At 47.5% G+C, this 19,306-nt stretch overlaps 1 protein-coding gene across 1 annotated transcript; it reads left to right on the top strand.

The window, feature by feature from the left end:
• Positions 1-4,107: 4,107 nt before the first annotated feature.
• LOC131818175 (zinc finger protein 773-like) lies at positions 4,108-18,926 on the top strand. Its single transcript, XM_059152397.1, has 5 exons — positions 4,108-4,437; positions 5,225-5,263; positions 7,178-7,304; positions 7,809-7,907; positions 13,616-18,926. Exons 1-5 carry the CDS (start codon positions 4,300-4,302, stop codon positions 14,710-14,712), a joined length of 1,500 nt encoding a protein of 499 aa, XP_059008380.1. The 5' UTR covers positions 4,108-4,299; the 3' UTR covers positions 14,713-18,926.
• Positions 18,927-19,306: the final 380 nt, after the last annotated feature.

The raw sequence follows: 19,306 nt of genomic DNA, 5'->3' as shown, positions 1-19,306 counted from the left end.
CCTCATCAGGTATGTTACAAATGTCTGAAAGAAAGGCGATGTACCAAATGTCGTTTGGGAGTCAGGAGGGCAGTAAGAACAGTCTCTATGCAGAAAAAAGTGGCCACGAAATTAAATTTCTATACACAGTAAAAATGTCTCTTAAGAAGTTGTGACAGAGGTGCCAGTCGTTAAGCGTCTGCCTTCAGCTCAGGTCATGATCCCAGGATCCTGGGATGGAGCCTCAGGCTCTCTGCTCAGCAGGAAGCCTGCTTCTCCCTCTCCCACTCCCTCTGCTTGTTCCCTCTCTCTCTGTGTCTTTCTCTGTCAAATAAATAAAAAATCTAAAAAAAAAAAAAAAAGAATTTGTGACATAAGACTATTATTATATGAGGCCCCAAATGAGGAATGTAATGGAAAACAAACCCACAGAAAATAAAATTCTAAGCAAAATATTTAAGATCAAGGAAGAGTGATCCCAGATGAAAAGTCTGCAATGAGAGAAGGAATCAAGATTGTGAGAGAGGTACATTTTTTTTTTTTACAAAATAGATGATCATTTATTTTGTAAATGCAAATATATCCCTCTATGGAATTAAAATGATGGAATTGATATGCAAATGTTGGAGTTTGGAGTGAAAAGTTGAGAAGAAATTCTTGAGACGTTATTGGTGCAGAAAGATGGTTAAAATTCAAGTATGGAGACAGAACCTGTGGGCAGAAGGAGCAGCACTGGGTTTATGAGGGGGTAACTGATTATGTAATCTAAAGTTGGGAGAGGGTTATGCATAGCCTAAGTCTCTAAGGAATTTGGAAGCAAGATTTCCAGGACCTTGACGAACTAAACCCTTGAAGGGCTAGATATCATTAGGAAAAGGTCATTTATTACTGCAGAGCAAAACCTTAGTCACAAGACCATGTATACAAGTGGGTCATATGCTTGAAGGATGATTGCTAACATATATCTTTGGTGGGGTAGAGATAAGGGAAATTTCTAAAGGAATTTTTATGTATTAGGGCAGCACAAATATTTTCTTTCCCTAAGGAAATTCAACCTCCCGAAGTGGGGCTTGAACTCAGAGCCCCAAAGTCAAGAGTCACACACTCTACCAACTGAGCCAGCCAGACATTCCTGGCATTTTTGTATGCTAAACTAGACTTACAGGATCTTGGAGGTCAAGATAATATTAAGCTAAGATTGCCTTTTGCCCTCAGCAAAGTATTAACATCAAGGCAGTTGAGTTCCAAGAGGAAGGTCACCTGCCTATCTCAAAGACTTGTTAATGGGCTTTAAGTTGTAAGGAAATCTATTTTTTTCTTTTACCTTTGTTCTCAGCATCAGAATTCCCAAGCATTCCTTCAGACAACATCCACTGAGAGAAGGCTAATTGTTTAAAGTTCTAAATCCCTTATATTTCTAAATGGGAAGTAAATGTATTTGTAACTCTGTTTACCTTAAAAATAGAGGCTGCCAGTTATTTTACTAGCAAGAAATGGGTTTATTTGGAAAAAGAGAATTGCAATCCAGGACAAACAGGCTGCAGCAAAACCATAGGCAAGACTGGGGAACAAAGGACAGACAGAATTTTTTTTTTAAAGATTTTTTTTTTTTTGACAGAGAGAGAGAGATCACAAGAAGGCAGAGAGACAGAGAGAGAGAGGGGGAAGCCAACTTCCTGCTGAGCAGAGAGCCTGATGTGGGGCTCCATCCCAGGACCCCGAGGTCATGACCTGAGCCAAAGGCAGAGGCTTAACCCACTGAGCCACTCAGGCACCCATGGACAGAATTTTTCAAGGAGAAGCAAGGGAACTTGGGAAGGCTGTTATGAACTACACATCCATTGAAGTAAAGAGAGAGTTCAAAGTGTGGTCGTTTTGCACGGGCTGAGCTATTGTCTGGGGTGGGAGGTGAGGAAAACATTTCTTCCTATGGCTGGAGTGTTAGGGTCCGTGATCAAAGGAGTGAGACTGATACAAAGCGAAGGTCAAGCAAAGCTTTATTTTGCGCCAAGCATGGAGAATCAAACCATTTGGGGCCGCCTCTTACAGAGAGAGCGAGCGACTCCCAGCCTCACAGAATAACTTTTATAGAGCAAAGGCCATGTGGTTGAGCCTGGCCACACACAGGTGGCCAATGAAATTGTAACACACAGAGAAAGCTGCACAGTCATGCTAGGTCACACATGAGTGGCCAATTGAATTACAATTCACCCCATAGTTGCTATTTGAACTAGCCTATCACCTTGGTCAGAATTGGTGCCCTAGTTTGGCGCCCAAAAGGCAGGGCCCACACTCCGTGGTAGCTAGGGAGATGGCATGCATGCTCCACTGACTGGATGTTTACCTGGCCCGACTCAACCCTGCATTCGGACTCTGTTATCTCCACCTGACCTGACCCGCCGTTGTATTTGGGCTCTCTTATCAGGGACTGGTCGACCACATTTCACTGGTTTCTGGGACTTGGTTCTAAGTAAATTCCTCAGGGAGAAGGCAGGGTTAGTTTAAGTTTTACTGCATAAACAACAAAATGGCTGTTCAACCGAGATGGACCCAATCTGGCTAAGTAGGCCCTTAGAGGATTAGTAGAGTAGTATCAATAGGCAAGGTCCTGCTCAGGTAAGACCAAGTCCATCTCTTCCTGTTGGGTCTGCAATTAACTACAAGTGGGTGGGAGTGAGAACTTCCCTTGCAGAAACCTCCTGACTCCATTTTAGTGAAGTTTCCCGTTACTAATTTTCACAGCTCAAATGTATTACATACATATTTGTGAATTTTAGCTTAAATACAATAAATAGAATCAGAATGTATACTTGTCAGACAAGAAGAGGAAAAATTTGGAGTATATTTTGTTGACCAAGAAAGAATTCACTGCCAAGTAAAGCGTACGGACTCTTGCTTGGGCAATTAGAATTGCAATTTGGAGACAGAGATTCAGGTAGAAACCTTGATAGTGCTCTGAGGAAGACAAAGAAGGGGGCAGAGTTATAAAGATCAAAGTTCAAGAGTTCGGTTCCCATTTTTCTATCATATACCTGACATCCCGGATCAGCTTTGCTGTGCGTCAGGTGGACACTTGGGTTAGGTTTCACCCTAACCCATGCTATGTCGAAGCCTGAACTAAATAACTAAATAACTAATGCCACTGTCATGTCATGTTCTCAACTCCAATGCTGACTCCTCACCTCCTTTCCAGAGTATTTTCGCTAGTACTTAACAAGTACTTCCAGGGAATTTCAGGAAGGAGTTAATGCTACATCATCATTGGTGCTCACGAGTCATTCCAAGGCAGTGATGAATTTAGTCACTGCTCAGCCCACAGATAAAAGGGACAGAAGATTTTGGGGAAATGAAGATGGACAGGAAAGAAATGGATCCAGTGGCAAGGGAGGTGCTAGGAGAGCACATGCTAAAGTGGTGGCATTTCTTTTACCAACTCTTCCCGGTGTCAGTAATAGTCCAGCTATAGTCCGCTCTGCCTGCAAGGGTTTGCTTTGTACGTGGAGACGAAAGGGCAGTGGGAACACAGAATAGAAAGGGATGAAGAAGGAAAACCTGGGACTGAGAGCGTGTTGGCTTATGGTTTTGAGGCCCATTGTCCTACTTGAACACCCACGTTGGGCCCTTAAAAAGGGGAAGGGCACAGATGTGCGGGGTGAGGCAAGAAGGCGAATGCTTGGGATGAACATCTGTCTCCCCGCCTACGTTCAGAACTGCGTTGCTTTTCTAGTCCATCAGGACTTGCTTCACCACGGCTGTCTCTGACACTGGGCATCGCCTTGCAAGGGAAATTTGGTAACGTACAACTGGTTCAGTACAAGGAAGCCCTTTGTTGTGGTTTTCAAGACCCTCTTAAAGTCCTTCAGGAGAAGGAGACGGTAGTAGCACTAGCTCCGCAGGGAAACCGGAATCCAGGGACATCTACATGTAGGACAGTCTCTGGAGGAGAGTATGGGACAGCTCTTGACCCGGGTCTCTACCGCCCCATGTCTCTGCCAGTTCGCCCCCTCTGTCACGTTGGGCTCTGTGAAAACTACATTACCCGAAAGTCGCTGCGCCCCGCGCCGCCCGCGCTCAGCCAATGAAAGCGGTCGTTCCCCACGGCGGACCGCGCTGGGCAGGACTTCTGGCGCGACCGCAGGGGCGGGCGTTTTGGGGTACTTGGGGGCCGTTCTCTCTGATCAGAGGTTCGGGGAGGCTACCAGGGGCTGGGGGTGGCGGGAGCCGGGAGCCGCGAGAGGAGGCTGGTCTGAGGTACGGCAGCGGCGAGGGATCGGGTTCGCGCGGGCTGGTCCTCCTCCCGGTGTTCGCCCACAGAGTCTGATGGCAGCGGCCGCGCGGAGGGACCTGGCTCAGGTAGGCGCTGACACCGGGCTCGCCCCGCGCAAGCTGAGCCCCGAGGGAGCGGCCCCCCGGGTCCGGGACGGTGAGGCGCTCGTGTCCGCGGCCGCATTTCTGTTGGTCAGTATGATGGGGCGTGGGGAGGTTACGGGGCCCGAGCTAGAGTCTTAAAGCTGGGGACTCCCGCGTGTCCTCGGAACAACCTGAGAGGGGGTGGTAACGGTGGAAAGGCAGCCCGAGCGGCCGGGCCTTCGTTCCGAGGGCGCTGATGGCCACGGAGGGTTGTGAACAGAGGAATGACCCATCTGTTGCTCAAAGTTTTCAGAGGCTTTTTGGGGAACACAGGGATGGGGTAAGGAGGGTGGAGGAAGCCCATACAACGGACTGCTGGAGAGCTGTGACCCGGACTGGACCGTCCTGACAGCAGTGGAGGGCGGGCTGATAGATCTATCAGAGCAGGGAGCCCCTATGTGGGGCTCAGAATCATGACCTTAGCTGAAGGCTGACTGAGCCACCCAGGTGCCCCTACCAGTTCATGTTTAAATAAACGCCTTCTTCATATAAATATCACATTCCTTTAGTTAAAAGTCATGTGCAAAACACATTGTCAATACCTATCCGTTTATTTGCACTGAAAATATTGACAAAGGTGTTAATTATGAGGACAATAAGAGTCACTACTTAGGAAAGAATTCAGTTCCAGTAATGGCCCCACAGGCTGGGCACCACTATTATTCCCATTTTATAGAAGACAACACTGAGGCACTCGGGGGTCGAATATTTATCCTAAGTTACACAGCTGGTAATGGGCATCCCTGAGGAGGAAGCCCGGATGATGTGATGGGCTTGGGTGGGCGTTTGTGGCCCAACACTGTTGCCTGCTTCTCATGGCTTTGCTTTTCTGTAGGTTCCTGTTGCTGCAGATTTGCTTCCAAACCATGCAGAGGCAAGTAGGGGGTATCCCAAATCCTCATCCTGTTTAGTTCCCACCTGTATGGGGTGCAGGATTCTGTGACTCTTTGCCTGCCCTTGTCCCTACTCTTCCATCCCTGATCCCTGGAAGATGATCACCTAAGGTCAGGGGCCTGAGTCCAAACCAGAAATTACAGGGATTGGTTCCCACTTCTGGCAACCAGTGGCATGACATTTGTAAGACCTTACGTTCATGGTGATGAATGTTAGAAAATGCTGGAGGTGAGGCTGGGCCGGGAATGCTCATATAAACTTAGGTCCATCATGTCTGGTGGAAATAGTAGGAGACAGAAATAAGACCTGATGGAAGCCAGGAGCTAGGCCTCTCTTCTGGAGTGGTGGGAGCCAGGGAAGGTTTGGAGCAGAAGGGGGAAGTGACAGATCCAGACTTAATGAGTTGCTCCCACTGCAGAGCAGAGAGCAAACTGGGGGGCGGAGGTGGCTGCGGTTGTCCAAATGAGTGTTATTCGTGGCTGTGGAGGTGGGATGTGGGGGAATCTGTGTCTGTTTTTTCAGTAGGTGCAAGCAGACTCTTTGATGTGGAGGGTGGGAGAGAGAAGTGGAAGGAGCAGTGACTCGGAGATGTTTGGCCGTAGTAGCTAGAAGCAGGCAAGTACCACCATGTCAGAGTTGGTGGTAAGAGTCATTTTCCGTGGGAATATTAGGAGTCAGGTTGGGGCTGTGTTGAACTGATGCTTCAGAGACACACAGTGCATGTGTCGAGTGGGCATCTGGACATGAGTGTGGAGTTGAGGTGAAGAGGTCATATTGGAAACACCCAGAGTACAGATAGTGTGTGGACCGGGACGGAGCCAGGGGTCAGATTTGGTGGAGCATCTTCAGGTGACAAGGAGGAGAGTGTGGGGCCAAGGACTGAGTCTCTTGCTGGACACCTGCATTGGGGTAGTGGGCTTCACAAAGACCCAGGAGGGAGAATAGTGTCCCTATGGTCAGGGTGTAGGCATGAAGAGGGTCTGACAGGGCCAACAGACGTGAGATAGATACAGAGACAAAGCAGCGGGGTGACAGTGAGGCTGGTGCCACTGCTTATTCATTCAGCTCTGGGATTCCCAGGCTCTTGTTCTGACTCTTGCTGGGACCAGGGGATTAGCTCAAGAGAAAAATGGGATCCTTTGGGACAATTGTAGGCCTCCCTGGAGATACAAGTGGGCTTGGGCTTCGAATAAGCATCAGAGGAAACTGACAGGTGAGGGGACACCTTTGCAACACAGAAGTGGAAGAGGTCCAAGGGTGTCTGAGATCTCTGTGTAGTTCCTGGTGGCTGAGGATGAAGCAAGGATATGGGCCTGGCAGGAAAGCCTTGAAAGCAGGCTGAGGGGTTGCCTCTGGCAGTCAGGGTCATTGGAATTCCGGGACAGAATGGGATTCTGATTACATTTTCCAGGCACCCTCTGGATGGCATGTGCCACACTAGCATGTGGTGAGGCCAGGGAGATGCAGGATGTGGGTTGGGAATGCTGGTGGCAGTGAAGGGAGGTGTGGTACAGCAATGTGCATGTTGGGTGGGAGTGTAAACTGATGGCTCCAGGCTCTTGTACTGGGAGCTAAAGGGAGAACAGTGGCCCAAAGTTAGATGTGTTTGGACAGCACAGTCTAGGAGACCGCAGGTCAGTTGTCTGGCAGGCCCAGAGCTCAGATGGCATTTACCTGCGCACCTGCTGTTGCTGAGGGCCTCTTGGGACAGTGGGGAGCAAGCAGCCATCAGTTGCCCCAGGGCTTGATATCTCCTCTAAGGTGGGGACCTCTGGAGGAGGGTGGACGCTTGTGAGGGTGCCTAGAGTCCTGGGAAAGGAAGCCACACATGTGAGGGTGCCTAGAGTCCTGGGAAAGGAAGCCACACATCAGCTCAACTTTCCTGTCTTGACAGGATCACATGACCTTTGAGGATGTGGCTGTCCACTTCTCTTGGGAGGAGTGGGGGCTCCTTGATGAAGCCCAGAGACTCCTGTACCGTGATGTGATGCTGGAGAACTTTGCACTGATGGCCTCTCTGAGTAAGGTCCTTACAACCATTGCAGTGTCCTGGGCTGGGCTCTGCTCTTCCCCTTTCCCTCAGGGGCAGGTCTCGCCTTCCCAGGGCCGGACCATGGGCATTTCTTCCTGCCCTGTGCACAGGAGTAGGTGCTGTGATAGCCTGGGCTGCGTGCACCACCCCTTCTCTCTTGAGCAGCCTCAGTACTTGCTGCCCCAAAGCTGAATTTGGATTTGGGGATTAGGAGTCTTGCCATCAGCCTAACAGATTACAGCCTATTGGCCTCCCTGTGGCCTGGGGATGCCGTAAAGATCCCCAGCAGCTCCATGCCCTAGGCTCTGCTCTCCTCCTCTGGCTAACATACGGGCAGTGCCTGTCCCAGCAGTTGAGGCGCCGACTTGGCAACTGCCTCCCTGTGTTGTTCTCGCAAGAGTCTCCTCCACTTTCTCCTGTAATATTTAGTTTTCTTTCCTGTGGGCTGCCATGGGGTGGTCACTTTTACCTGCCTGTGTTCTCTCTTCCCCAGGACTTGCATCTTCCAGCGCTCATGCAATCACCCAGTTGGAGTGGTGGAGAGAACCCTTTGTGCCTCCCTGTGCAGTCCTGACTGCAGCCACGCCGAGAGGTACTTGGAGGGTGGAGCTGGGCAGGTGTGAACCTGGGGTTGGGCTCAGGACACACCAGGAACCCTTCTGCTGGGCCCTGATGATTTGGTGCCAAGGCACGGTCCATGGCTAATTTCCGTCTTTTCTCAGTTGCACAGTTACTATGTCTACTCTGATTTCTGACCCAGGGCTGTCCCCCACATCTCTAGCCTTCCTACTGCTCCCTCTGCAATGCTTCCCAACAGTGGCCTTCCTTTGTATTCTTTGTGAGATGGTCAGTCAGGCACGGCCACAAGAGGAGACACAGGAGCAGCTCAGGAGAAACAAAGCTTATTCTGCTCAGCAGGTCTAGAGAGACAGTCATGACATGCTGGGGGTGAGTGTGGGGAGTGGTTCCCAGGGGAGGGAGCACCCAGGGAGTGGGCTCAGGCAGGCAGGGGGAAGCGGAGAGTGAGTGAGGACCTATGAGCATGTGCCTTTCCTGGGGGTCTGGGGTTGGGGATACACAAGATTTGGTGTGAGTGGATTTCATTTGGAACATTTGAGTGTCCCTAGGTCACAGGAGGGGGCAAGAAGGGGGACTGTGACAGGAACCAGCCTTATCAATTGGTTAAGCTGGTCACAGCCTGGTTAAGGTGCTCACAGCCTGTTTGTGGGGATGTTGAGGCAACAGGAAAATACGAAATTTAAAAGGTTACAATACAACGAACGCTGTGATGTCTCAACATCATTACCGGTACTAACGGTGATGGCTACTGCTTGCCACCTGGGTTGTAGGGACGTTAAAGGTGACTGGAATAGCTAGGTCTACCCATCAAAGGCAAACTTTGACATAGGTGACAACTGAGAGGAGTGCTAGTAGGCCTATGATGAGGATTTGAAACCCGGGCCACGGGCAGGCCTGCGCTTAGTAGGGAGAAAGCCAAGGGAACAGCTCATGTACCTCTTGGTTTAAGGGAATCTACTGGAAGATTTTGGTATATTATGAAAGATTTTTTACTTCTTGGCCTAATTTTCATAGCTTTGCTTCTGTCTGGAATTACTCATTTATATACAGCAGGAGGTACCCCGAATAGCTCCAACACTCCTTTCATGGCTAGTAAACAGTTAAGCCAGTCTGTTACCCATGCCATTTGGGCTTAGAGATTTGTGTGCTTGTTGCATAAGGGACAATATTTAGCAGCCTTTGTCCATGGTCTTGAGCGGGCTGCCAAGAGGTGCTGGTTGGCAGTCATGATGTGAAGTCGTCGGACACAAAGCCTGCTCTACTGGGGTCAGCCCTGGTGTTCTGTGGTATGGTGGGTCCTGATAAGATGGGAATAAAAATTGCCTGTTTTGCCTGGTGTGATAGCCAAGGGGAAGAACCTGGCAGATAAAGAACCGTGGGGCCCCTCAGGGTACCCGCTGCTCGCTGGTGCTCACACTCACTGGGTGTCAGCAGGGGAGAGTATATAAAGCGCTATACCCATGAGTTTGGGCCGCAGTAGAACCCAGACGTGCTGTTACTGATTTACTGATTTGTTGGAAAGAGAGTGCGCGAGTGGCGGGAAGGGAGACAATCTTAGGCAGACTCTGCGCTGAGCCTGACACCAGGCTCGATTCCATTACTCCACGATCATGACCTGAGCCGAAACCAGAAGTTGGATGCTTAATGGACTGAGCCACCCAGGTGCCCCTCAGGTGCTGTTATTTACAGCATAATGTGCCCATGAGATAGTTAGCATGAAGAGGGCAAGGGACCTAACATGGGGAACTGTCAAGTGCAGCTGGCTCGGGGGCACAAGCAAGAAGTCCATGGGGGTGACTTGATTATAATTTGCAGCCATTTTGCATGAGTACGTTGGGAACAAAGGCAGGTGGTGTAAGCAGATAAGGTGCTTTGGGGGAACCCTGTCTGGGTCCTAACAGTACCGATTGTGGGCAGTAATTGGGCTGTTTAAATTACTCATGGATAGGGGCACCTGGGTGTCTCAGTGGGTTAAGTCTCTGCCTTTGGCTCAGGTCATGATCTCAGGGTCCTGGGATTGAGCCCTGCATCGCAGTGGGGGGGTGTCTCTGCTCAGCAGGGAGCCTGTTGCTCTCTTCTGCCTGCCTCTCTGCCTACTTGTGATCTCTCTCTGTCAAATAAATAAATAAAATCTTAAAAAATTACTCATGGACAACTCAGTAAATGTATGTTAGGTTCCTTGAAAGGTAGAGGTGAACAGGGGCTGTGACTGGTGGTAGGCACTGAATAAAATATGTTGCCCAGATCTGCCACAGCAAAGTTGTCACTGGGCACCCTTTGGATATCTTCAGTTAATTCAGTTATGTTAGGTATTAGAGCCTTGATGGGGAGAGCTTAAGCTTTGGGGTTTTGATAATCAACAGTTAAGTGGCACTGTTGGTAGAAACCTTTAAAACTGGTCAGATAGGATCACTGAAAGAAATTATGAGAATCATCACCCCTTCATTTAGTAGATCTTGAACAGCACTCTGAAGGCCAGCAGTCCCTTGTTTCAGGTAATACTGTGGTGTGTTTCCTACCTTCAGCAGCAGGGGCAGCCCCAGAGGTTTCCATTTGGTAATTCTGACTGGTAGCACCAGGGACCTTGGCTCATTCCAGCTTTGTTTGTGGCACCTCTGTCTATAGCAGGAAAACACAAAGCGTTAGGGGTTCCGGTGACAGGCATCCAATTAAGAAGGACCGTTGCAATGTTGACACTGAGTGCAGTTTCTTTGGCACGAGTGGTTTTACTGGCATTACCCAGTAATTGAGAGGGGCACCTCCTTTAAGTCTGAATGGGTTGCTTGGAATGTTGGTGACTTGGGCTCTTGTAGCCCATAAAGTTAGGAAATGTCTAAGAGTTCCAGGGAATTAGTTGAGTTGTATGTGGGTGATTGCCCTTGGGTGGTATGATGGGGCCTGAGGACTAGCTGGACCCTCACCAACTTGGCCTTGGCAGTTGCGGATTTTGGAGCTGGAAGCATCCTTGGGTGGTTCCAGAGTAGTGGCTCTCTGAGCCACCAGACCTGTGGGTAATAAAGGGTGAGGCTCCTCTAATAGTTCCTGTAGCTGTTGTAATTTGGGGATGGCTTGCCTAGTAGTTATTTCTTGGGGTCTCTCAGTTGTCCGTGAGTCCCCCAGAGGCAGTAGGGTTGTCAGCAAGTTGGGAAAGAAGGAGCAGACTAAGTAGCATAAGTTGGGGGGGGGGGACTTGCACACTGGGAGGCCCATGTGGTGAGCCAGACTGTGTCAGGGGGAGCCCTCATGGCCCGTCAGGAAACCAGTTCCGTCCTGTGTGGTGTGAGACTTTTGGTGAGGTTAAGCAGCGCCGCCCTCTGTTGGGAAGGGCACCTGCAAGAACAACTCCTAGACTCTGACAAAGGGGCCTCCCCTGGATTGAAAACACACTCGGGATTTGTTCGGAGTACCGACAGACCCACCGAACTGTCCTCGTTTCTGCGGAGGAGCATGAGGGCTTCCTTATGGTTCTGTTACCTGTCTCCAGGCCGTGAAAATCCCAGTCGGTAAAGGCAGGGCTTCTGAACCCTGAGGTCTGGTAGAACTTTCAGATTCCTCACCTGAGTCTTTTCTAATCGCATCAAGAGTTGTGGTCTCTGTCATCCCTGTCCTGGCCTTTGGGATGTCCTCTATCCTCCTTGGGTGACTTCAGCCCAAAATGCCATGTGAGATTCAAACTTGTCAGGCCAGAGGATCTTTAGGTAAAGTATGTATCTTAGGCTCTTCAGTAACACCGGCAGCTGCCTCGTCTCTGTGGCCGCCTGTGAGCAGGAGCTGCAGGGCTGTACTAAGTGCTCCTGGTAACCAGGGAGTGCCTTTCCCCCATCTCTTTGCATGAAATCTTTCAAAGTAGTTTGGATTTCCAGTCTTCTGAAGTCACTTGTTTCAGTTTCTAATTCCTTGTGATCTGTGTTCTTGACCTGCTGGGTCTGGAAAGACATGGGGTGCTTCCTTCCTGTGGCCCATTTCTTAGGGTAACCTCAGCTGGATTGGACTGTTGAGAAGAGCTGTGGTGGCCGGATGTTCTTTTGGGATCGGTCTCGGACCTTGGGAGCAGAGTTGGCAAGTTGATAGGCAGTGGCATGAAGCAGAACCCAGAAGGGTTTTGAAGGCATTTACCTTTCTTGAATTATTGGCTAACTTCCTCTGGTTATTGAGAGGTGCTAGAATGAAATGCTGGGATCCTGGGCCATAAGAACTTGAGCCATTTATCTCCAGGGATGGGACCCATTGATGCCCGTGGACTTGGGAGGCAGAGAGCCCCAGCAGTGACACACACAGTGTAGGCGTCACCAGCAGCACCGACCCTCTCAGGGTGCCATGGCAGACTTCCTGACTGAGATGCCACATCCCTGCTTAGGAATGAGGGGCAACATGGACTAGAATGGGAACACGAGAAACCTCCCAGTCCTGGTGCCACAAGTCCACAGGAGTTCTCTATCCTAAGGGCTACCCAGCCCTCCTCTGCTGACAGATCAGCTAATAGCCAACAACTGATATGCAGTGTTTCTTTGGTGGCCGCAAGGAGCTTACCCTTCCACGCTCACGCTCAATTCCAGTGGAGCCTTCATAATGTTTTTACCCAATGCTACCAGTCTGTCTCTTACAGGAGCACTAGGAGAATACTCCCTCTCCTCACCAGCACCTGTTGAGTCAGGGCTGGCCAGAAGTGAAGTCTCAGGGTATTTTAGGGGAATGAGCACCACGGTTTAGGGTGGAAAGCCTTGGCGGTGCCTGGGAGAGGCCACACAGAGCAGCCCAGAGCAGCACACAGGAAGGCCAGCATGACACCCAGCCTTTCCATACAGTAGACAGCCGGTTAGTAAGCCAAGCAGTTAAGGGGCATTTACTAAATCTTCCCTCACTTGTGAGTGACTGGCATCACAGACCATCCTGTTTGCTATGTAAATCATTTTGTATTCTCTTATGAAAATAGGAGCAGCCATGACAGGAGAGGTGCAGGAATAAAAGAATTTATTATACCCAAAGATCTTGGAGAGACAGTCACTGCATACTGAGAAGGGGGGGGTCACCTGGGAGGGAGTCCCAAGGGAATGGGCCCAGCCAGGCCCGGGGGGATATAGAGAGGACCTGTGCCGATCCCCCTCATGGGGAGGCAGGGTGGGCTGCACAAGAAAAGGAGTGAGGGGATTTCCCTGGTGCGTGTGAATGGGGCTAGGTCGCAGTCAAGGCGGAGGGTAGGAAGGAGGACTTGTGGCAGGGGCCCACATCATGCTAGTGTATGTGGTCGCAGTTCATGGCCTGTTTGTGGGGAGGTTGAGGCAGTAGAATATGCAGTTTTCAGGGTCGTAATACAGCTTTCAGAGAATGTGTCATGAGGTGTGTGCACATATCCTTAAGAGTTCCTGAACACCAGCTATTTGGTTGCATTTGATTGTCCTCTGGGCCTGCCCACACCCTCCTGCACTGTGTTCCCGTCAGCAGCCTTGCGGAAGGCCATTTGCAGAGAAGTGTGTTGGAGACCCAACCTCTCCTCCTGAGTTGCACTCTGTCCTAGTGTCCTCGCTGCTCCTGAGGCTTCCCACCAACCCACGAGCTTGCCAGGTCCAGTGCAGCACAGCGAGCCCTTCCTCACTCTGAACCTCGGGCCTGATTCTGCCAGCACCACGACAGACTGTTCCCTGGGTGTGTGAGACATCTGTAAGCACGCTGCGCCTTCCCACTGATGCCTGCAGACACTCATCAGCATCTCTTTGCTTTCAGGTTGGCACCATAGAGCGGAAGCTGAGGAAGCCCCTCGGGAGCAGAGTGTTTATATAGAAGGGGTGCTCAGAGCAAAACTTCAACGCCAGAGGCTGCACTGTGGAGAGAAACCTCTGAGAACAGAAGAGAGTGTGGAGGGTGGAACGGACTTCCCAGTTAGTTCTGGTTTTCTCAACCATCAGGTGACCCGTGGTGGAGGGGAGCCACAAGGGAGCACCAAAAGTGGGGAGGCCTTTCACCCTGGGAAAAGGCATTACAAATGCAGCGAATGTGGGAAAGCCTTTGGTCAGAAATACTTACTTGTTCAGCACCAGAGACTACACACTGGAGAAAAGCCTTATGAATGCAGCGAATGTGGGAAATTATTTAGCCATAAATCAAACCTTTTTATACATCAAATAGTTCACACTGGAGAAAGGCCTTATGGGTGTAGTGAATGTGGGAAATCCTTTAGCCGCAATGCTGACCTCATTCAACACCAGAGGGTTCACACTGGAGAAAAGCCTTTTACATGCAGTGAATGTGGGAAAGCCTTCAGGCATAATTCCACACTTGTTCAGCATCATAGGATTCACACTGGAGTGAGGCCTTATGAGTGCAGTGAATGTGGGAAATTTTTTAGCTTTAACTCAAGCCTCATGAAACATCAGAGAGTTCACACTGGAGAAAGACCTTATAAGTGCAGTGAATGTGGGAAATTCTATAGCCACAAGTCAAGCCTTATTAATCACTGGAGAGTTCACACTGGAGAAAGGCCTTATGAGTGCAGTGAATGTGGGAAGTTTTTTAGCCAAAGCTCTAGCCTCATGCAACATCGGAAAGTTCACACTGGAGAAAAGCCTTTTAAGTGCAACGAATGTGGAAGATTCTTCAGCGAGAATTCTAGCCTTGTTAAACATCAGAGGGTTCACACTGGAGCAAGACCTTATGAGTGCAGGGAATGTGGGAAATTTTTTCGCCACAGCTCCAGCCTTGTTAAACATCGGAGGATTCACACTGGAGAAATGCCTTATGAGTGCAGCAATTGTGGGAAATCATTTAGCCAGCGTTTCAACCTCCTCCAACACCAGAAAGTTCATGGTGGAGAAAAGTCTTGAATACAGCTCATATGGACAAGCCTTTAACCAGAGGTCAGCTCTGATTCAGCAAGAGAAACTTTACAGTCCAGATAAGTCTAATGTATACAGTAAATGGGAAGAAAGTCTTCAGCCAAAGGCTTAACCTTGTTGAGCCCCAGAATGTTCAAACTGGAGAGAGACTTTAGGAGTGCAGTACACACACAGTCTCCTTGTCAACCTAACAAAACAGAGAGCAGCTCTGGAAGTAGCCCTTATGAGGGAGCCAGCAGCTGAACATTGTTCATCCAAATATCCTCACATACTGCCTCCTGAGAAGAGAATTCTCTGCCTGGAAGCTCCAGGGAGAGGGAGCCCTGTGTTCTTGGCTGTACTAGTCTGGATGGAGTGGCCGCCTCTATCATTGGAGTGGGGAGAGAGGGAATGGGCTTAGTTCAATGTGACTGGCTCTTGCTGTTCTTACTGAATATTAGATGTTCTTGAGGAAGTGCTTCCTCATTTGCTATATGCCCTAGGACCATTTCCAGAGACTCTTAAGTTGTGTTTTTATCATTTCCCCCAGTTTTGATGGGAAGCAGGCCTGCAAAGCTCTTCACACATTGTCATGCAGGAAGTTGATCTAAATATTTAACTTTATGAGAACTTGCCAACTTGTGTTCTAGATGGTTATGCCATTTCATATTTCCTTCCAGAGTGTTAGATTTCCAGTTTCTTCACATCATTGCTGATCCTTGTATGTAAGACATGGGCCATTCACTCCAGCCATTCTAGTAAGTTTGTGGCTGTGACCTCTCTAATGACTCAGTGTTGAGCATCTGTCTCTGCTTAACCTGCCACCATACATCTGTAGTGAATTATCTTTTCATGTTTTTTGCTTCCTTTTAGAAAAATTGGTCAGTTTCTTATTGTTTTGTGATTTAATATTATTTACATAGAGGTTCCTTATTTGCTATATGGTTTACCAGTGTTTTCTCCCAGTCTATGCCTTTGAGTTTCTTTCCCTTTTTTTTTCCTTTTTAAAAATTTTTCAGTTTTTTTTAAATTTTTTATTTTTTGTAAACATATATTTTTATCCCCAGGGATACAGGTCTGTGAATTGCCAGGTTTACACACTTCACAGCACTCACCATAGTACATACCCTCCCCAATGTCCATAGCCCCACCACCTTTTCCCAACCCCCCTCCCCCCAGAAATTTTTTAGTTCTTTTTTTTTTTTTTTTAAGATTTTTTTTTTTTTTTAATTTGACAGAGAGAGAGAGGGACGACAAGTAGGCAGAGAGGCAGGCAGAGAGACAGAGGGGAAAGCAGACTCCCTGCTTCCGAGCAGAGAGCCCGATGCGGGACTCGATCCCAGGACCCTGAGATCATGACCTGATCTGAAGGCAGAGGCCCAACCCACCGAGCCACTCAGGCGTCCCAAATTTTTCAGTTCTTAACAGTCTCTTTCCTAGGGCAGAATTTATTAATTTTCATAAATTTCAATTTCTTTATTTGTTAGCAGCTGCACATTTGGTATTACATTCTCTTTTTCTTATGGTACTATATCTTTGCTTATAAATTAAAGCCTAATCTGAGTATGCTGGTGTCTTATGTGTTCTTATCCAAACTTGTGAAATCTTTGTGGATTTAAATGTACTTAAAGATTTTCAGTGTATGTAGAAATACTTATGTGTTTACATATCCCCTAACTCTTCTGAAAGAGCCTAGAAAGCAGTGGCGTTCCGGTAGATGTGAGCTTACCCAGTTACTGGTACAGGTTTTCAGTAAAAAGAACCAGAACTCCTTAGAGGCTGTTTCCATGTTGGTGCAAGAAAGAACATGAGCCTAGGAAATAGTCTTGGATTAGTCAGTAAATGCTCACAGAATAATGCTGATGTATTAGCTTTCTAGTGCTATCCTAACAAATTACCACAAACCTGTGGCTTAAACATTTTCTGTTATAGTACTGTAGGTCAGAAGTCCTACACAGGACAGGTCTCAATAAGTTAAAATCAGGGTGTTCACAGGGATGTATTCTTTTCTGGAGTCTCTAAGACAGATTCTGTTTTCTGCTCATTTAAGTTGTTGGACTGTTTCAGTTCCTTATGGTTGTGGGCTTATCTTCCTGTTTTCTCTGTGACTCTCAGCTTAGGCTTGAAACATGTAGGAACTTTCCCTACAATATTTAAAGCTAAAACAGTACCAACTGCATACAAAGTCTTACAAAACAAAGTTTAAACACTTCCCAACTAATTAAGTGGACACAATACTACATGACACTAAATGTGGATGATAGTGAAACAAATTACAGAGCAATGCCCACATGAACATAAGATACAGCAAAACCATGACGAAAAGTTTTTGGAGGTGGAGTGATGGCGGCAGAGTAGGGGGACTGTAAGATTGCCTCATCCCACAAATACAACTAAATATGATCATCCTAAATACCCCAGAAATCAACCTGAAGACTGGCAGAACAAACTCCACAACAAAAGAGAAGAGGCCACATCAAAGAAGGTATGAAGTGTGGTGATATGGTTTAAAAGAGAACAGGATCATGGCTGATGTGGGGAATCATGCTGATGGAGATAATCAAGACACTTCCACAGAGGGAATGCACAGGAAAACAAATACCTGTAGCAATTAGCTTGGAAGGCATGAAGGGCCAAAAAGAGAGGAAGATAATCACTGAGACCCTTAGCATGGTGACAAAAACAACAATCAGATGAAGAGTGCAATAAATGCAATTAGAAACACCTGATGCAATGAACAGCAGGCTAGAAAAAGCAGAATGAATGAATGACCTAGAAAAGTAATGGAAAGTAATAAAGATGGACAAAAGAAAAAATTATGCAAAACAAGAACAGACTCAGTAACTCCATCAAATGTGCTAATGTTCTCATTATAGGAGAGGAAAGAGGAGAAGAGAGAAAACTTATTGGAAGAGATAATAGCTGGGAATTCCCTCATCTGGGGTGCCTGGGTGGCTCAGTTGGTTAAGTGTTTGCCTTTGGCTCGCATCAGGCTCCCTGGTCAGTGGGGAGCCTGCTTCTCCATCTCTTCCCCATTTGTCATCTCTCAAATAAATAAAATCTTTAAAAAAATTCCCTAAACTGAGGAAACAAACATATCTACATCCAAGAGGCACAAAGAACCCCTAACAAAATCTGCAAAAGCAGATCCATACCAAGGCATATTGTAATTAAAAAGGCAAAATATAGTGGTTAAAAAAACAACAACAACAACAAAAAAAAACTTTAAAAGTGGCAAGGCAAAAAAAGACAGTTAATGCAACTGCATAAGTCTGTTGGGATTTTTCAGCAGTATCTTTCCAAATCAGAAGGGAGTGTGTAGGATATATTCAAAGTGCTGAATGGGAAAAATCTACAGCCAAGAATACTCTACCCAGCAGGACTATCATTCATAATAGGAGAGATAAAGAGTTTCCCAGACAAAAACTAAAGAAGTTCATGACCACTAAATCAGTTATGCAAGAAATATTAAAGCGGACTCTTTGAAAAGGAAAGACCAAAACTGACAGTATTGAGGGTAGGAAACACAAAACTAGTAAATATGACAACATACACCTAAAATGTGTACGTGGGGTGGGGGTGTAAAGAATGGCTTCAAACTTAAATGACCACCAACTTAATAATATAGACTGCTATATGCAGAAGATGTTACATACAAACCTAATGGTAACCACATATCAAAAACTACTAATATGTGGGGTATGTGGGTGATTCTCTCAGTTGAGTATCGAGCTCTTGATCTCAGCCCAGGTCTTGATCTCAGGGTTATGAGTTCAAGCCCCACACTGAGCTCCATGCTGAGTGTGAAGTCTACTTTAAAAAAAAAAAAAATTGTTAGGGACACCTGAGTGGCTCAGTCGGCTGGGCAGCCATCTTGATTTCAGCTCCAGGTCATGGTCTCAGGGTCCAGGGATCAAGCCCCACATCAGGCTCCATGCTCAGTAGGGAGTATGCTTGAGGAGTCTCTCCCTCTCTCCCCCAACTTTCAAGTGCTCGCTCTCTAAAATAAAATACTAACACAACCACCCAGGATGCCTGGTTGGCTCAGAGGGTTAAGCCTCTGCCTTCAGCTTAGGTCATGATCTCAGGGTCCTGGGATCAAGTACCACTTTGGGCTCTGCTCAGTGGGGAGCCTGCGTCCCCTTCTCCCTCTGTCTGCCTCTCTGCCTACTTGTGATCTCTCTCTGACAAATAAATAAAATCTTTAAATAAAAAAACCCCACCCTAATACTAATACACAAAGAATAAAGAGAAAGCAACTTTTTTTTTTTTTTTAAATGTAGGTCCCTTAAGACAAGGAAAACAAATGCAAAAATAAACAGCTGGGACTACATAAAAAGCTTCTGCAGAGCAAAAGAAACAACAAAACTAAAAGGCTACTGACAGAATGGGAGAAGATACCTGCAAATGACATCCGATAAAGGGTTAGTATCCAATATATATAAAACAAACTTATCAAATCCAACACCAAGAAAACAGTCCAATTAAAAGATGGGCAGAAGACCTGAATAGACATACAAAATCTTCAATAAAAGGAGTAAAGGAGACATACAAATCTCCTTCAAGTAAAGGAGACATAAAAATTTTCAAGAAAGACATGAAA

The sequence above is a fragment of the Mustela lutreola genome, chromosome 16 (genome assembly GCF_030435805.1).
Source record: "Mustela lutreola isolate mMusLut2 chromosome 16, mMusLut2.pri, whole genome shotgun sequence".
NCBI lineage: Eukaryota > Metazoa > Chordata > Mammalia > Carnivora > Mustelidae > Mustela > Mustela lutreola.
Note: the sequence above shows the minus strand (reverse complement) of the source record. Positions and strands in the feature narration are given on the sequence as shown.

Excerpts from the sequence above, each read along its gene's own strand:
- LOC131818175 (XM_059152397.1), top strand. The coding sequence starts at position 4,300 with ATGGCAGCGGCCGCGCGGAGGGACCTGGCTCAGGTAGGCGCTGACACC. Across the intron at positions 7,305-7,808 it reads TGCACTGATGGCCTCTCTGA|GACTTGCATCTTCCAGCGCT; the intron begins GTAAGGTCCTTA and ends TCTCTTCCCCAG. Across the intron at positions 7,908-13,615 it reads GACTGCAGCCACGCCGAGAG|GTTGGCACCATAGAGCGGAA; the intron begins GTACTTGGAGGG and ends CTTTGCTTTCAG.